Source organism: Ammodytes marinus (assembly GCF_949987685.1).
Source record: "Ammodytes marinus genome assembly, chromosome: 6".
Lineage (NCBI taxonomy): Eukaryota > Metazoa > Chordata > Actinopteri > Uranoscopiformes > Ammodytidae > Ammodytes > Ammodytes marinus.
Window position 1 is genome coordinate 5,346,802 of NC_137235.1, and position 19,017 is coordinate 5,365,818.

At 40.9% G+C, this 19,017-nt stretch overlaps 1 protein-coding gene across 3 annotated transcripts in view; it reads right to left on the bottom strand.

Moving 5' to 3' along the window:
- Positions 1 to 205: 205 nt before the first annotated feature.
- gab1 (GRB2-associated binding protein 1) overlaps positions 206 to 19,017 on the bottom strand; it is a 51,607-nt gene continuing 32,795 nt past the window's right edge. For 2 of the 3 annotated variants that reach the window (XM_080028738.1, XM_080028740.1), the window contains 11 exons: positions 17,805 to 17,933; positions 17,298 to 17,463; positions 14,028 to 14,256; positions 12,455 to 13,119; positions 10,946 to 11,040; positions 9,962 to 10,262; positions 7,228 to 7,320; positions 5,591 to 5,684; positions 4,430 to 4,553; positions 2,154 to 2,279; positions 206 to 2,046 (listed from right to left, as the gene is read on the bottom strand). In XM_080028738.1, the coding sequence (XP_079884864.1) occupies positions 1,888 to 2,046; positions 2,154 to 2,279; positions 4,430 to 4,553; positions 5,591 to 5,684; positions 7,228 to 7,320; positions 9,962 to 10,262; positions 10,946 to 11,040; positions 12,455 to 13,119; positions 14,028 to 14,256; positions 17,298 to 17,463; positions 17,805 to 17,933 (2,181 nt within the window). In that variant the 3' untranslated portion in view covers positions 206 to 1,887. The remainder of the gene's footprint in view (positions 2,047 to 2,153; positions 2,280 to 4,429; positions 4,554 to 5,590; positions 5,685 to 7,227; positions 7,321 to 9,961; positions 10,263 to 10,945; positions 11,041 to 12,454; positions 13,120 to 14,027; positions 14,257 to 17,297; positions 17,464 to 17,804; positions 17,934 to 19,017) is intronic. The other variant, XM_080028739.1, reaches the window with a different exon arrangement.

The window sequence follows — 19,017 nt, forward strand, 5'->3', positions numbered from 1 at the left end:
GTTAAAACCTAATTAAACAACTCGAATTAATTAAAAAATAAACAAAATAAAAACAAATAACATTTTTTTATAAACAGTCACCAAGCACAGGACAAAATCTTCCTTTCATAAAACTTTTTTTTTTAACTTTGTATTCTACTCCTCCATCTTCTCTTTTCCAAATCATGTTAAAAGAAAGAAAACACGTGCATAAGAGGCTGGATTTTATTTAGTCCACTTTAAAATTTTACATTTTCTATCGAGATTCATTAAAAAAAGATAAAGCATCATCAGCTCTGCAGACCATATCACAAAAAGACTGCATTAAGGAAAGAGTAAAGTAGAATGAAGATGACTTAGTAGGCACATTTTTCAAATGATACATGTTAATCTAATTGATGGCAAAATATGTACAATGATTTTACCCTGTGGTTGCACATGCTTGGGACTTCTGAGTGAGAGTTCACAAGTTAGTAAAGCACAGATGTATGCAGACATAAGAGACAAATTTACTGCCCATAAAAGATGTATCAAGTTGACTCCGAGGCAGTCAATTTCCCAAAACTGTATGCCAGTTCAAATTGAAATAAATTAAACCTAAGATGAGAGAGAAATGAGGAATATTAAGGAACTTTGAAACTAATTGACCGCTGCTTGTCAAACTAAGCATTTCAACTGGCTTAAGCAAATGTTCCTCCATATGAATCAAGAATACTGAGCATAACGTGGACACAACATCCACCTGATGATATAACTTGAGAAATAAATTAGAAATGGATAGTTATATTAGTATGGATTTATTAAGAAGAGTACCTGATTTTCTCTCTCTAGCCTAAGTTTGATACCTTTGCATAACTTATAGAAACCTGTCACGTTCTCTTAAAAACTCACAGTAATTCATTCATTTAATCACAAGTCCTGATACCTCCGAAGACAGGCACAGGATTCTACCCTGCAGAATCCACATACCTTTGAGTCAAACACGCTGGATATTCCATACAAATAAAGGACACTTTTCCTGTTTATATACATAACACTTTTGTACAGTCTTTGCACTTCCATTATAACAGATTGAAGCATCTCCATGTACGAAGTAAATGGAAATCAAAATCATCATGTTCAGTGGATTAAACCTTGAGTAAATCCAAAGCTTAAATTGAGCATTTGGTTACATGTAAAAAAGAACAAGTTCACCTGCCTTTGCATTGAAAGAAAAAAAGTAGTAAAACCTTTTGTTGAAGTGGGTTATCTAAGGAATCAGTTTTGAAGTTTGCCTCAGACACCGATCGGGGTCAGTTTCAGCTTTGCAAAATAGGTGAATCATTTCTATAACTGACAAACAGTTCCCATTGAAACTTCAACTTGAAGCTGGAGAAACTGAAAAATCTACACTGTTAATGAACTATGCTAACCAGTAGAGTGTTGCATTGGCACAGTAGTGTGATCAAGTTATCAAGTGATTTCACATACACTCCAACACAACATCAAACAGCACAATCATTTAAGGAAATGTTAAGTCTGGATCAGCCCACTGGCCATCGAAAAAATAAAAAATAAATGTAATCCAATATAGAAGGCAGTGAATGTTCAAAGTTTGTGAGTGTGTTTTAAGTCGGACCCTGTAGACGAGTCCAGTCATTCCACCAGCTTTCATACTGCATACAGCTTATTCCTGGCTCACACCCTTTCTCACAACTGTAGAGACAGCGCTACCCCCGGCAGCAGTGTAAACTTAGGACAGTTGAGTGGCTATGAGGCTCCGCTGGCCCCTACCCATTGATGATCTTGCTGCGGTTGAACATGATAGCTGGACCGTCCCTAAGCACAAACCAGAGCCTACACTAGTGTAAAGGGCCCAAGCGGTTTGGGGGGGTTCGGAGAGCAGGTTGGCTCTTTGGGACGACAGGGTCACTTGGGTCCTTTGGAAGACGTGTCTGTCTCTGTGGATTGGCGGCCATCATTCCAGGCCTCCCTGGTGCTCTTAAGGGCCTGTGTCCGTTGCTGGTCCACAACCACGTAGTCGACGCGCTCGTCCGATGCAGCCATGCCAGTTCCATTGCTTTTCATCTGAAGAATAAAAACACACAAAATGTCGGTCTTAAAATTCCCATAAAAATCAACTTCCTTACAACTGTGAACATGTGGCTCAAGATGTACGGTTTGACAATTCCTACCTTCCGAGGTGGGGTAGACTTGCCGGGGTCAAGATCCAAATCCAGGTACTCCACCTGCTTGTCTCCCTTCGGCTTCACCATAGGGCTCCCACCATCCCCAGTTATGGGCGCACTGTGCTTTGTGTTCTACATAAGCAAGAAAAGGATGCTATTACTGACAGAAGAGGAAGACTGAGGCAGTGACACAGTGAAACAAAGCTCATATTTTAACAGTCTAGTATTGTCACAATAACCAACATTTATTTGCCAAGATTTCAAGGAATTTGCCTGATATTGATTTACCAAACACTGGTACTGTCACAAAGCATCAAACTGCATTCAACAACGACTTTAAAAAGGTGCACATTACAGGTACTGTCGTTTTATGGATTGGCATATTTAAAGGATGAAAAACCACACTAAATTAGAAAATTAACCCAGAAATTCAAGTATAAAGTCATCCAAATCCCTGTCCATGTTAACAGCTTGGCAAAACGGGATCAAATAGTTAATTATAGAAATATTTCATTATAATAATAGCTTTGACTAATCGACCGATTTGTTTATTCAGTGAAATAGTTTTCATCCAGCTGGTCCCATTTCCGACAGGCATGAGACTAGCATTTTTCACTGATACAGCCAACAAAAAATAGACACCGGACCAATGTGCCAAAACTCCAGTTACTGTTAAGTTGTCCAATCAAAAACAAATGGTTTGCAAAAGAAACTCAGATTTTCACATCTTTTAATTTTAATATTAAAAGGGTTTTTGGCATTTGTTTGGATTACAGTTAGCTTTGGTGCTTTCCATTTTTTAAAGTTGAACAAAGCAGTGGTTCATTACTTTGTGTTTTCCATCCTTTTTGCCATGACATCTTAAAGTAAAATTTAGGAAAAAAATTGAAAAAGACAGTTCTGGTATTGTGACAACACTGACGTTCATGTTGGACCTATGGGTAGTGTTAATTTCTACCTACAAGTAGGGTGGAGTTATTAGAACTATGATGGTAACACAACTAGGACATACTAGTTGTAAGAAAACTGTTTGTATGTAACATTTAAAAAATGTCCGAGTCACAGTTTTGTGATGGTGTCTGGGCGTCAAAAAAGCACAGCAAAGTATGCACTATATACTTTTCTTTCATTTGAAACTGGTAGTAACCTCTGGTGTTCCGACAGGGCAGGCCATGCATGTTTAACCTGGCAAGCCTGCTCACCTCCTCTATGGTGTCAAGTTCCTCCACCTCCCTCTTTACAGGGGTGATGGGGACTGTGCAGTAGAAGGACTCCTCTCTACACCGAGTGAGAAGAAAGGATTGACAAAGGAAAACAAGAGAACAGCAGATGGTCAAGAACAGAATGAAGGAAAAAAGAAAATGGATGAAGCCAGAGGAATGAGGAACTAGGGAGAAAGAAATAAACACGAGTGGTGAAAGAACAGGAAGTCAGCAGCAGACAATATCAAAGCAAATGTTGGGAAAAGTTGAAAAATTGTTAGAGCAAGGAAAATAAGAAATGGGACAGCTAACTCACAAACTGTAAGAGAAATAGAAAGAATCTGAATCCATAACTCAGTGAATGGCTGATGTACCCAATATTATTTTGGCATGGCTATCTGTCCTGAGGTTCCTTCCACTACTTCCTTTTAAACAGGTTTTGGAGAAATGTTTCCTTGTCCGAATCAAGTGTCCAAGGACAGAGGGTGTTGTATGCTATACAGATAGTCCAGCCCTCTAAGGAAAATTGTTATTTGTGATATGGGGCTAAATAAATGAAATTGACTTGTTGAGGGTACATCAGCCAATTAACTGCCAATATAACAGTAAGGGAACTACAGTAAGGGTACTGATCTGACAAAAAAAGGATTTTGTCCTTTAACACAATACCTGAAAAGCAAAAGGAACACAAATAAAGAATAAAGGAAATGTAGCAGCAGGACAGGAGGAAACTTTAAAGGAAGGAGAGCGGTGAGGAGTCCGTCTGCTGTAACCAGAAATGTGTCCACACCAACATACGGCTTAGGACACGGGATTTTTAGTGCTTTCCCTTCAACACAGCATGAGCGTAACGTTCTAGATTGCATGGTGCTCAACCCTGAACACTTTGTGTGCCCCTTTACAACTTTGCTGTATTGCATGGTGCGTAACATTTCCTCATATGATGTCAAATAAACTCTGGGAACCACAAAAAAAAAAAAAACACATTTCTATGTAGCTTTGACCATCTGTGATTCAAGTAAGTAAAAAAATAATAATCATGCAATTTCTTATATCAGAGGATAGTTGTGTGTTACATACTGGTTCATCTGCGGAATTTTTAGTGAGCATGTCTACATAAGTCTCATCACATTCTTCGGAGTCAGTGCTGGAGGCCGTGCTATGAACTGACAGGGGTCTCGTTGGCATTGGAAACCTAGAGAGACTGAGCAGCAGTGACAATGTTTACACACCGACTTCCAGGCAAAAAAAAAAAACAGTCTCTGGTGAGGACAAAATTTAATATACAGACAGAACAGGCACATCTTTAAAACCAACACAGCTGGAAGAGTCCCCGCAGCACAAAACACAGAGATAGACCTCATGCCAGACAAGGTAACAAACTGGATTCAATAATGTAGCTACTATGGCACATCACACACACTCAGGGTTTTTCCTGGCTCAGGATGGGCCTTTGGGGGGTGACTACACAAACCAATGTTGGTCACACAACACTGTTTTGGGGTCTCACAACTATGTGCCTCAGTTTGTGTAATGTTGTATTTTTGCTATTCATTTTATCTTAAAAAAAGACATTTTCCAACGTAACACAATAAACAATAGATATGAAGCAAAATGTTAATACTTATTACTTATTATTAATTAACGTAATCATTTGTAATTTATCCATACCACAGAAGCTGCGGAAATATGAGTTGAATGGGCTTAACTTGAAAACACATTCAAAGAGGTTTAAAATTGCTATTTTTATTTTGGTGCTGGAAAAAACACCAAAAATGCCTATACAGGAAAAACCCTGGGACTGGTTTAAATGAACAGTGCTACTTTTATCACAAAATGACTACAGTAATGCATGAAGTGTTAGTACCTACTTCCTTGGTTAATTGTATCCATTACAAAAAAGGGAATGTTCACACCAAAACAACCTTTTTCCTACACCATAAGAATAAAACTCAACTTTATTTTGTGTTAGTAATATAAAAAGCAGGTGGGACATAAAAACATCAGCTGTAACCTGCAGGAGATTTATTTTTATTGTCCTGTGTATTGTCCTCCTCTTAAAAGTGATATTTTTCTCAACTTTAAAAATAACTCCAATCTTCCCAATACAAAGTGAGGGAAGATGCCTCCCCCACTTGACACAAAAAATGGCTGATAGGAAGCAGTGTAGTGTGAACATGCCCTTTCTTGTTACAAAAATTTAGAATTGTGGAAATGCTGCAAATCATTTGGGATACTTACTCCCGCGCGAACGACCGTGTCACAGGCGAGCGGACGGGCGTACAGGGCTCCTCCCATTCAGGCAGTGGTTTGATCTCCAGTGGAGCGGGTTTTCCTGGAGCAAGGCACACACACCAGTTAGTCACTGTTTAAGAGTAATCCTTAAGCCATGTGTATGCAAGACTGACAAGGATCAAAAGCCAAAAATAAAATTGCCCATATCTAGCAAATCAATATACTGTACGTGTTCATAATCTGGTATTTCATTTTGTGTACAGATCATACGAAAATCTGGGTCGATATCTAGATAATATCTAAATGAGAGAACCTCTGTAGTTTAATAATGTATTGCTTTTAAAATGACATTAATGAATGACTCGATATGTAATATTCAGCAGCCTATTTGCTTTTTGTCATCATATCATGTGGATAGTCTCTACTTCAAAATAATTTGGTGAGACTTTTATAGCTAGCAGGAAAACAACAAGTGGTGCATGTGTGAGGACATTAAATATGTGTGAAATGCAGTTTGAACCATTCTCCTATTTAAAAAGGTGAAAAACTTAATAAAATGTAAAATAGGCCTTGTGCACAATGCACACTTCTCTGCAATGTAAGAGCTCACATGTTATCAGAGCCTAATATGAAAACTCACTATATGATGCCTTCTGTTACTTAATTGTTAACTACATATTTTATGAAGAAGGTAGCCACTGCTAGTACATATTTTATGAACACAAGCAGGAGAGTGGATATGGTCATTTATTGTGAGTCTTTTTTTTCATTAGATGATATCATCATTCAATTTCCTGCAGACAAGGTTTCTACTACTGTGCAATGCGAGTGCTGTTGTGGCAATAATTATGTTGTGTCTGCTACAGCTGAGTGTTTGTTTTTGGGAGCACATGATTTCAAACAAAAACACACAAAGGGAAAATTGTTTTGGGAAGAGAAATGTTAGTAATGTAAAAGTGATGTGGTTGACTGCATGCAAGTTGTCACATCAAAGTGAGGAGATATTCATTGTAGTCAGTTTGTTTTCAGGCAATGTTGATAGTATTCATGAGCTCAAACTGTATCAGATAGGGATGTCACGATATACCACAATGCACCACACCTGTAGATGTTCTTCTTCCTTTTACATTTAATGGCAGACTAAAACACTGGTAGAAGTATACGCTGCCAGTTCCGGAAGAGTCACATCCACCGGTACTTACGGTATTGAAAAACATAAAATGTTCTGAATTTTTCTGTTGACTAGTATCGGTTCTCATGACATCCATATTAGTCAGTTTATTTTTATACATGTGTGGTGGTGATTGTTCATGAGCTCCAAATCTGTATCAAGGGAAACACACCATGCATGAAATGCACACTCATCTGATGGGCTTTAAAATAATAACACTGGATTAATGCAACTAATATTGTTTAACCCTGTGTGGCTAGCTGTGGAAGAATTAAGGTGCAGTTTAATTGATTGTGGTTTGCACACAGTAGATCTCCTTTAGAACCAGCAGACCTGAGGAACAAGAGAAATCCCACGGCACACGTCTTACAAACATGCAAAGAGTCGACATGAAGTAGAGTTTGGACACAGGTCAAAGAAATGGAAGGTTTTCAGGTACACAATATGGCGGTTTCGGTTGTGTTGTACCTACCCTTGCGTCGTCCCCTTGGGAATTCACCTACGGTTTGAGAGTCGGATCGCTCTAAACCGACACCTTTTGCTCTTATTATTTTAGGACTCTGACCTGATTGGTGAAAGAAGACTTTGCTTATTATAAAAAAATATATTGGTGATCACAACAGTTAAACCCTAGTGTAACAACCGCCCTGCCATGCAAAGCGAAAGACGATATTTAGTTGGACAAACCTACGCCCTTCACGTACATCCAAATCACCTTTTTGAGCAGCACAGTTATCGAGAGGATGATTGTCATGACAACAGCTAGACCTATACTGCCCAACATGCACCTCACTCCATGCATGCACCACGGCTTCCCACACAAAGACTGACACCACAGCTGTGCATGCACAACACGCTGTGTATAAGCACGGAGAGTACACAGAGAAAATCACGTCATGTTGAGAAGAGCACACACAAATCAGCGGCAGAGAGACCAACTGACGAGGCACATAATGTAGCTCCTTTTACATTAAAGATGGAGTTAGCAATTCAGGAGAATGTTTGTTGTCAAAATCAGTGAATACCTCCTCACGATCCGCTACCTGTGCGTACTGTGTGTGCATTGGAAAAAATCCAGTGTTAGTACACAGCCTAGGCTCTGTAAACGGGCATGATGCCCAGCTAGAGTGGCTATTTGTTTACATACCAGTTTACAGAGCATAGGCTGTGTATTTACACCAGATGTTTGTTTTTTTCCAGCGCACACAAAGTACATTCTGGTAGAGAATCGTGAGGAGATATTCAGTGATTTGCACAAAAAGTGATTTTGAAAACAAGCATTCTCCAGAATTGCTGACTCCACCTCTAACACACTGATCAGAGCATTTTCCCCCCTGCATTGCCCACAAGAGCAAAAACCTACAATTGTCCCCATCTCAAAGTAAGAAAATTTATTTCAGTGAAATCACATATCGTAATGTTAAGAAAAGGCTGTTTGCTGTCGGCTCCACCGCAACTGTTGACAGCCTTCACAGCGTCCGACTGAGACAACCAAAGCAGAGAGAGAAGTGCACAGAAGACGAACACAAATGGCAGTGAGTTGAATTAGTCCACAGTACAGAGGAATGCTGCATGGCTCATGGTAAATCAACAATTATAATTGAAATATATCCAAAGAAAACTCAAAGGAGAATGTGATAATCAAGTTTACTGAAGAAATGTCTCATGTTCCAAGTAACCAAACACACTAACTTTTGTTTTGTGGAGGGAGAGGAGGGAATGAGGGTTTGATCTAAGCTATAATAATATAATCTATATTTGTATTGCACCTTTCGAATCACCAATAACAAAGTGACTTACATGAGTTGAAGTTTAATTCAACTAGACATGATACACATCTGTAAAACCAAATAAAACATGGTGTAGGAAGAGCAATAAAGATGCTTTGATGAATAACGCTAGAGGTCAATTAAATGGTACGATAACTCGGATTGAAGGACAATATGAAGGACTTAAAGGGAGTGATACCAGGAAAGACAAACTAAAAATAACAAGGGCCAAAACTACTAAGGAGACCAAAAGCTTATTGTGTGTGTGAAATGCGTAACATGCCCTGAAACTGGCTGGCCTGTGGTATTGCAGTCAGATGATTTGGTGGAGTAAAAATGTAGTCGTGGTTGTCCCGAGATGATTCCTGCCAGATTTGGAGATGACTGGATCAAAAGGTCACAGACTGAATGACCACAAGTGGTGCATGGGAGGATTGTCCTATTTTGTTCAGTGACAATTAAAAAAAATGGCTTTTTGGTTTGCCCACGTGATGACTCCCTGTCTCCATGACGACTTTCAATCGGCCCAGATTGTAATTCCCCGTTTGCTATTAGGTCTTTCATCAAAGAGCCCCATTCATATGGCAGGAACAAAGGGGACGGAGGTGACCCACTCCGGGCTGTGGTCACTCCATGGCACAGGGAGCAGCCCCCTCCAAAACGCTCTACAGGGCCTCTCAAGCTCGGGACAAAAGTGCTTTTGACAAGGAGCTTACTGTGTTGGATGTAAGAGGATGTAGCACAAACTAAACTAATTCATCAAGAGGTGGAGTAAACTGGTCGACAACAGGCGCAGAGAGGAAGTCTGTGGTAATACATCAGACTAACCAAAGGGGACAACATGGGGAAACCTTGTTTTCACATTAATAATGGCAACTTAATGAGAGACAGTGCTTTGAGAATGGTTGGGAATTAGGGTTGTGTGGTATTACAGTACCCACGGGTATTTCAAAATAGCAAAGGTATTCCTCTGCTGTGTAATTATGTGTGCATGTTTAAGAGCCTTAAGAGTGTGTCTGTGTTTCCAGCAGCATCAACAATGCCTGTTAAAAGATGCTTTGAAACTGATGAAATAACTTATTGAAGCAGAAAGAAGCATTACCCAATGGTAATACCGGGTACCGGAAGAAAATTTGGGGGAAGGTTTAAAAAGGGATCCAAAATTGGTTACTGCCCATGTGCCCAACCCTATTTGGAAATGTTGTTCAGATAGTTTTTTTGACCATGAGCCAGCACTGTGAGAAAAGCAGCCGAGTTTGAAACAAAGCGTGGTCACTTGCATTGTTGAACACTGAACAAGGTCAAGTAGTCAGGTGCAACAGTAAACTTTCAGCACACACCAAAACCCCACAGCGAGAACTTGACAAAAACCTACAGAATATTTATGACCCACTACGCCACAGCTACAGCATGCATGCACATCCATTCCCCTCTCACCTTTGCGATCAGGTTTGAGATTTCGGTCCACAGGTGGGGGCTGGCAGTCACTGAGCATAGGCCTGCGAGGTGGGGTCTTGGGACTGGAGCGGAATCCCATGTGTGCGGGTGGGGGGACCTGCTTCCCCAAAGAGGAAAACTCCAGGTTACTTGGGGTCATGGGCACATAGTTCTGTTCGTGAATGGGCTCCGTCAAACTGCCCGAGTGATGGTGCGACGGCGAGTTGGCGCTCATGGGTACATAGTTCTGGTCTACCTCTTCCGTGGACTGGCTGCCCACTGGCATCATTCCTTTGTTTTTCTGTGGGCAACACAAACATGCTTACAAACAAAAGGGCAGACAATAGTTGGTTGAAGCCTCCTCTAAACTCAGGTCGCAGAGGAACAATAATAATGTTCAATATTATCTTTACAAAACAGTTGGTGGCTTAAACTCCACTAGCGAAAAAAACAAAAACCTATTTGCTGGATTCTGTTTTTGACAAAAGCACAGAGAATAACAGACCGAAAAGCTGTGGCAAAATGTAATTAATTCAATATGAACACAAAGACATAACCAATAGAAAAACACGCAGGTGGGTAGTTTTTTTTTTAATAGTAGCCAGGACACATAACACTACAAAGAAATTGCAGCAGCAATAAAGTAAGACACCAAACCACAATTTATGTGGAGGGCTATCCTTGCCACCCTGGGATTTTTTCTTTCTTTCTTTAAACCTACAGTACACCATAATGTAATACTCTGCATCATGTGGACAATAAAGGAATGCAGCATTTGCAGGGAGTTCTGGGTATTTCTGAAAGGACTGGAGAACTTAGTAAGCAGAAACATTTTCTCAGCCGAGTGTGTAAGCTGTATGTCTCTATTAACACTGTAAACAATCAAGGTTGTCAAAACACCAACGACCATAACATGAAAACGTCCCAGCACAAACCTGAAAGCAAAGCAGTGTTCTACAGAGTTGTGAGGTGAACAACACTTACAAAGTAGCTGTTGAAGCTTTCGTTGAAGTCAAATGAGCAGCTTTTGTCGGAGGGGAATGATCTAGGAATGTCATAGCAGTCCTGGGATCCGAAATCTGCAGAGAAAAAAATGTGTTTACCAAATATGAACATAATTACAATCTACGTATACAACAACTTTATGGAATGAGATGTTTAACAATCAAAACTAACAATACATGAAGAATGTTACATATAATATTAATCAAAGCTGTGTGCTGAGTTTCAAGCCCACTTATGCTAGGCCGTATCTAAAAAAAATACACACAACAGAATCCTAATTAAAATAATGTACATGTTTTGATGAATCTGTAAAGATTATTTTATTTAGTGGGATAGTGCTGGACAGTGAAGCACTTTAATATATATTTTTTTTGCCTTCTCGTTGGCTGTGTTGCAGTCACTAATGCCTTTCACTTACAGCCACGAGAACCACAGTAGCGGTGGGGAAAGCTTGTTAGGCAAATGAGAGTGTCTGCTGAAGGAGGCTTAGTGGGGTAGTCCAGGGCGGGGAAGAAATTATTACAATCACAAATGTCACTTCTTTGAAATACTGCAACTGCATCCAAAGAAACACCTTGGTCAGATGAAATCACGTGACCAACCTTCTTACAGTACACATATTTACTGGATTTTATTTAGTTGCAGAGCAGAAATGTAGCCTCATCTCCATTCAATGTGTAATTCACACAATGCATTATCTGATGAACCTGGTATATTCACCATTTCTAATATGAATTCTTGACACTTTTCACAGGTGTTAAGCAGAGATAAAGGCCGACTAATGTCTCTCATCAAACCCTTAAGACTCTATTGGGTTTATGTAAACAATCACCTTGCCACTAATACTTCTGTAATGACATTTGTCACCACAAGAGGGAGGAGAAAGTGGATGAACATATTGTATGTTGTGTCTATCCTTACTCCATAAGTTTGTCTCTTCTTGTTTGTGTTGTGTTCCATCTATTTTCAAAAAGAGTTCAAGATCAGTGCTATAAAAAGGTTAACATTGTATTATGGCGTCTACTTAAGTTGTGTAACAAGGACTTGTAAATCCCTACTTTAATACTGTAGATAATATAATATTCTAAACCTCGAATGTATGAGTTTTGTGTCCGTAGAACACCAATGCTCAAGGTCAGTGACAATACAGAGTTTATACAGCGATGGTTCGCTTAAAAGTCAAGACTAGATTTTTTTGAATTGTGAACAGAAGAATCAAGGTGAATAATAGAAGGTTTTAGGTTGAAGGACAAAACATGTTTCTTATCAGCCAGGGTAAGTCAAAAGAATAACGATTGCCCACATAAAAGTTGTGCAGAAGCCTTAGAATGTGTCTAGTGAAGGTCAAAATGATATTGGCTGTGCGAGTCCTATTGAACACTTTATTTCGATTTAGAATATAATAGCAGCTGCCTGCATAGGAAAACTCTACTCCGACTCCGACAAAAAATATTAAAAAAACCACAACAATACTCTCCTAATACAAACCTTTGCGTAGGCGTGAACTGTCCATAGGGCCAATTGTGTTGCTGCGTAAAGTCTTATTCCCAGCGCTAGTAGGCACACAGTAGTTTCCGTCCGTCTCCGATGCTGAGCGCGGCGCGTAATAAGTGTCCGTGGGTGAGCGCTCGGCAGGGGGTGGCGGAGGTCCCGAGTTGGAACCCAGCGAAGGCTTGGGCGGCCTGGGAGGGGGCACTACATCTCCCCCGCCCTCTGGCCCTGAAGACGACAAAGTGCGGGGCACCTGGTAGGTACAGTTTGCACCAGGCGTAGGCGGGATATCGTAGCTGATGGAAAGGTTCCGCATTTGATTCTCCATGGAGGGCTTCCGCGACGGCGTGTTGAAGACGTACACCTCGGCGCCCTCCCCCAGGTCTGGGTGTGCCGACGGGGAGGTGGCCGACTTGGGGAGCAGCACAGTGTCCTGGGAGTAGCTGCGCGGGAGGTGGTACAGGCCGCTGTCTGTGGAGAGAGAGGCTCCGCGCGACGGGGGCGAGTCGTAGATGGACGAGGCTGAAGCGGGGCCTCCGTGTTGGGGGAAGAAGCCGTTGTGTTTGGCCGAGGAGGTGGAGGACGTAGGCGTGCGGTGAGAGGGAAGGTTGTCATTCAGGTCCGTCTCGGAAGAGGTAGACTTGGAACACTCAGCATGGGCTCTGAGAGGACAATACACACAAACAACAGATAATTAGATATCCATAGTTGGTTTAGAGAAATGAAGAAATACAGTCAACCATAGTTAAGCCATCACAGCACTCACTGTGTGCCAGCCATAGTTAGTTACCTAAAGTTGTACAGACATCTCTTGGAACTAATCTTCGGCAGCTTTTGCCATATATGTCAAGTCAAATGATGGTCAAGTCAATGACTGAAAACCGTAGATGTTGTGTTATTTCTTAACATGCAGGCATTGACAAAATCACTATAATGTAAGGTAAAGTGCAACCTAGTCCGTTATGATCTACAAGGAGTGCAAGTTACTGAAGATTCAAACACCTCAAATCCAGCCTTAATAGTCATTCACATAAGCCATGTAAATGTACAGAAGAGTGTTTGAAGTAAGTGTGTGTCTGTTGATTAAGTTGATAAGTATGTATGTAATGTTGAATGTCTTGTTTTGTTTTCTATTTTGTGTGAAACCCAGGAAGAACAGTTGTTACTACGGAAATAACTAATGCGGACCCTAAATTTAAATAAATAAATAAATACAAAAATAAATTAATAGTTTGTTTTTTAAATACATGAGTAGCACTCCACACAAGCAGGCTGGATGGCTGGCCACTCACAGACTAGCCTTGGGAGGAAGAGTCCTGCTCTCACACTCCTCCAGGAGCAAGTACTCCTGGTCTCCCTCCAATGGAGAGTGACGCTGCACTGAGCTACACACAGCAACGCAGAGACAAGGACGAGAGTGGCATGACAGATGAAACAAAAGGAATTATGGGCTGAAGAGAAAGAAGCTCACGTTACAGTGCAGCAACCCAGAATAGTGAACATGAGGCCTCTTAGGCATGGGCCTCTTGCCTCAAACATAGAAATTGAACATGTGTTAACGCAAACTCACCTGTTGGGATCAGGCTTTTTGCTCTCACAGTTGACCAGCCACAGGTAATCCTGAACGTCCTCCGAACTGGACCGAGAGTCCAGGTGTCGCACACTGACGGGCTGGTACGGAGGGGGCACGTTGGTGAGGACTGCTGCTGCTGGACCAACCACATTGCCCAGTGCTGGGTGTGGGGGCGTATCCACCACCATGCTCCCGATGGCTGACTGTTGAGCAGCTTTTGCCGCCTCTGGGTGAGAGGAACAAGAAGGTTGGGGTTATATCCACTCAAGACACTGTGTGTGTGTCTGTTATATCTCCTTCTGTATTGCAAACTGTGTGTGTGCCCCAAAACCCTAAAAAGGTGAAACATGATACAGGGTTTCCCACAGACTACTATAGAGGTTAAAGGCCACAGGAACTTAATTAACAAACACCTCCACTAATAACAGAATAAATGGATACACTTTTATGGAATACACATTTTACCTTTACAAGAAAAAACTGCAATTGTTGAACAATATAGGCCATAAAGAATTAGTTAGGTTACTGTTTAGACTGCTGCCATCACCAACCTATCAAATCTATTGAGGCAGTGCAGGTGATGTTGGCGACTGATGATATAATGCAGAAAGTAAACTGTGTTCGCCAATGTCAACTATGACAGAGTAAACTTGGACCCAAGCTGTTTCCTAGCAACCAAGTTCCAATGCTAAAGTCTGTAGTCACCACACCAGCATCATCAATGTTACGTTTCTACACAGTCCTTGACCACTTGAGCTGCTGATGTGTGTGGGCTCACACTACGGGGAAGCTCCCTGTACGTCGTTTGTTAAACTCAAGCCAAAGTCAAAGCTGTTACTCTGCAGTTAAATGCCTTCTCTTAACAGATCCAATCAGAGACAAGGCCCTTGAACTTCACTTCCTACTTGGGTGGATTTTCCTAGGGGGAAAAACAACTTTTTTCAAATGTGGTATGCTGTCAATCTCGAGGGGAAGGACATGATAAAGGTTTGAAGAAGTGTGATTTGAGTTTGGCAATATTCCATAAATAACACTGCCATTGATGGGTAATATTAAGTTCAAGCAAACTTACACCAAAAACATAGTGAAAAGCCACACAGTCCTTCTCATATTACAAGCATTTCCTCAAGGTCTCTGCTCTATCTTTCTTTTAAGACCCCTTCTGCTCAAGATGATTGTTGACCTGCACTGAAAGCCAAGACGGCAGCTTGGTGAAACATCATGTTTTCATTCCATATCTTTTTACATTTTTTCTTTTGCACAGTTCTCCTCCCACCCTTTTCTATAACTGACATGCATAGAACATAGGCTCCCCTCTATCTCTTCTTTTATAAGTGAATTCATATCTTTACAGTGCATCGTTTCATTTGCTCATCCCTCTTCCTGTGCTATCTTCTTCTTCCCCGGTTCTCATTTGTTTGTTGAAGCTCTAAGTGCTGATTCATACAGGAAAGGGGAAAATCCCCTCTGCTCAGTGCTCACACTCACGCATCCCTCCCTCCTACACAGTCTCTGGGAGCCTTGGTTTCCCCAGTCCTCCTCCTCCTACTGCTCTCTCCTCTAATATCTGCCCAGCCATGAAGCACTCTAGCGTGGCCACACACACACGACACAAGAGTGGGAGCTGGGTCCAGGGACATTCTTTTGCATTAAGAATCGTGAGGCGATCTTGCAAGGATATTTATCTTAAGAATCAGTTTCTACTTGAGTGGGCTTACTGTGTTGTTTGCACATTATGGATTTCACAGCTAGTTCCAATAAGTCTGTTGAAGAGGAGCCATGAATGGTGCAGGGTTGCCCTTCAGCACTACCCATGTAACAGAGCCACAATGCAGTGGAGAGGAACACCTTGGAGCAGTGTAATCAGTGACGCAGATGCCAGGTTTGAAAAGTAAATGCTCCTCCTGAATTCATCTTCCCTGCTGTTTAGTATGGTGGAAAAAGATTAAGCATGTCCCAATTCTTGTGGTCAGATGCAGCATGCTTAAAAATACCCGAATGCCTGACTACTACATTGGTTTTAGTGCTGAAATCAGCATGCGTTTTGGGCGGATTCCTGCCCACAACCCAGTGCACACCGAAAGTGACGTCACATCGACGTAGCATGCGACTGAAAACAACCAGCAATGGGACATAAAGATAAACAAGAGGCAAGTTTAAGGCGCAACGTTATCATGAAATATGCAAGTAAAAGTACGTCCCAATTGTATTCCTACTGCATGCTAACTAGATACTTTTTATGATCAGCTGTAGTATGTAGAATAGAAAAAAAAGAAAGAGTTTGCCATTTGGAACACAGCCTTAGTAACATTATATTTCAGATGGTGAAATGGTGCATTTCTTTGCCAATTATAAATCACACAAAAATGCTTAAATATTTAGTTGAATGGAAGAAACTTTCGACTGAGATGCAAAATAGTCAAGCTTGGCTCAAAGACAGAGAGGGAAACAAGAGTATGCTAACGAAAAGCAAATGAGAAGCAGATAAGATGGAAGGATCGAGAGAGGGGCAGTGAGACCGACAGCCACACAATGCTTTGATTATCTAGGACTGGGAACAAGGGTAACGAGAGCCTCCACACAACACATGGATCAACACATGGATCATTAGACCTTGGCTGAGAACTAAGCTGAATAGAAAAACCTTCTGGCACATTCAGTGGGATCACCTAACTCCCATGGAGAAAAAAGAGGACTGTGTGAGTTGTGAGCTGATATTGCAGTTGTTCTATTATGTCATTATACAGTGTGTACTAACTTCTGATGAAGTGCACCGCAATTAACGCTTTCACACAGGAGTTCAAACCTTTACTCTATTTAAGCACAGCCATAAAATAAAGTGTTTAATGAGGACAATCGGTGCAGTATTTAAACAGAAAATGATTATAATGATTAATAGTCTGTACATTTAAATAATGTTAACTTGGTAACACTATATCAGAAGGTGATTACAGTGATACATCACACCTCCGTGTGTGCAAGGGTGAACACACATTAATGTCTTTGTTGTGTTTGTGACTTTGATATTGGCACCAATGATATTACTGGTCCTTACAACTATAGTGCTACAAGCAATGCAATCACAGAATCATAACCAGTAGTGACATCTCTTAAGTATGTTTCTTCTATAAAGAAATGTCTTCTAAACATGATATTTGAGTGGCCACCTTTTACTTTGTGTGTCATCAGTTTCCTAGTAAAATAATTGACTGTGCCTCAACAGGTGTAAGCAATATGTGTATGGACCTATCAAATGCCAATCCTTACCATCATCGGTGGGGTTAAAGCCACAGATGTCACAGATGCAGCGAACCCACTTATTCATCTCCTCTTCGGTGTCAGCCACCAGGTAGAAGACCCGGTCGATGGTCTTGATGTCGAATATGAAGCTGTGCTCCAAGTCCTTCTTCTTGAACGTCAGCCCAGCATCCACCTAAAGGGGCAACACACGGATATAGGGTCACTATGGCATCAGTCCAGAATCAGTAGATGACTGATTATGTACAGCTAGACAGAGATACAACTAAATTTGTTGACTGATTGTAAGTTTATGGTCAGAAAATGAATGAGCAACTATTTTGACAAGCAATTCATCATTGTGCAATAAAATGTTATAATCTTAAAAGGAAAATGCCCCAAATGTAAAAACAAGACAACTAGAGGGACATAAAGTGATCGGTTCAAATTTGAGTTTCTCAATTTTTAATCATATATGCTGAAAAACTTGGAAGTGGGCTTTTCAATTTTCAGAATGAATGTAATGAGGAACCACACCTGCTCACACAAGTTGAGATCAATCACGCGGATTGGCTTCTTGGCATGGTCATTCTTGTAGTACTCCAACACGTCTGGGTCGCCCGTTAGACGGCCACTGCGAAGAATAAACCACCGCTTCTTCCATGCCTGCAGGGGGGTGAGCAACAGAAATGAGGCCAGAGGTTACATGTGTGTTCATACAATGACCGCTCCATTTCCAACGGACCACAGCCCGGCCAAAATGCTTTATTTTTCCAGTTTAGCCAATGTGCCTTGGCATATAGCTTTGTGTCTCTGTGTGCACTCTCCACCAGCTGCACTGCCCTCAGAGCCAGAGGGAAGAGGCCCCCAACCAGAAATATGTGTCTGGTATAACCAGAACAAAAGCCACATAGTTTGGTCTAGCATCCTGATAGGGGTGCTATAAAGAGTAACAGGCAATTAAGTATTTTCTTTTAAATGGTGATGTGTTGTCTGTGAGGAAAAAGGCACCACAAAGCAGACATAATAATTTAATGTAGGCATAGATGACAGAGGATAATAAAGAGACACAAGCAGATAATATGACTTTAAGTATTGATAGATACAAGGAAAGTTTAGTAATAAAAGAAAATGTATCCTACAGAGTCCGTCAATGAGATAGATAATGTATATTGCTTGTCAGTAAATAGATTATTGAGGATGTTCTGAAGAAGTATTCAAGAAACTGGTTCTTTGCCACTGTACTTCAAACAAAACTATAAAGAGTAAACAAGACTATTTTACTGGCAACAAAAAAACAGGCCGCACAGCTTCATTACCCGCTTGGTATGCATAGTATGCATGGCAGTCTTATCATGAGTCGTATGATAGATAAAAGGTCACTAAGTGTGAGAAGTCTCTTTTGGTTATCAAAACAAATACAGAGCCAGAGGCAGAATAGTTTTGGCATCACACTGACACTGTGCCATTTTCCAAGATTGTGTTTTTCCACCTGATGTGTTTGTATTTTCATCTCGAGAACATATCCAGCAGTAATTTGTTTAAATGCAGACCCAGGGAGTTCATGAACTCTTGATGTTGCTGAGTCATGGCAGGCTGAGTTTTAGGGCTCCAAATAAGCTCTATCACAAAATACTACTGGGTTTCATCAGAAGATAAGAAATGTATCCCAAAACGCTTTACTTCCATTTGTTGCTTAAGTATGTATGGACACTTTGTACAAGTCTAATCAACCAAATTGATTTGCACT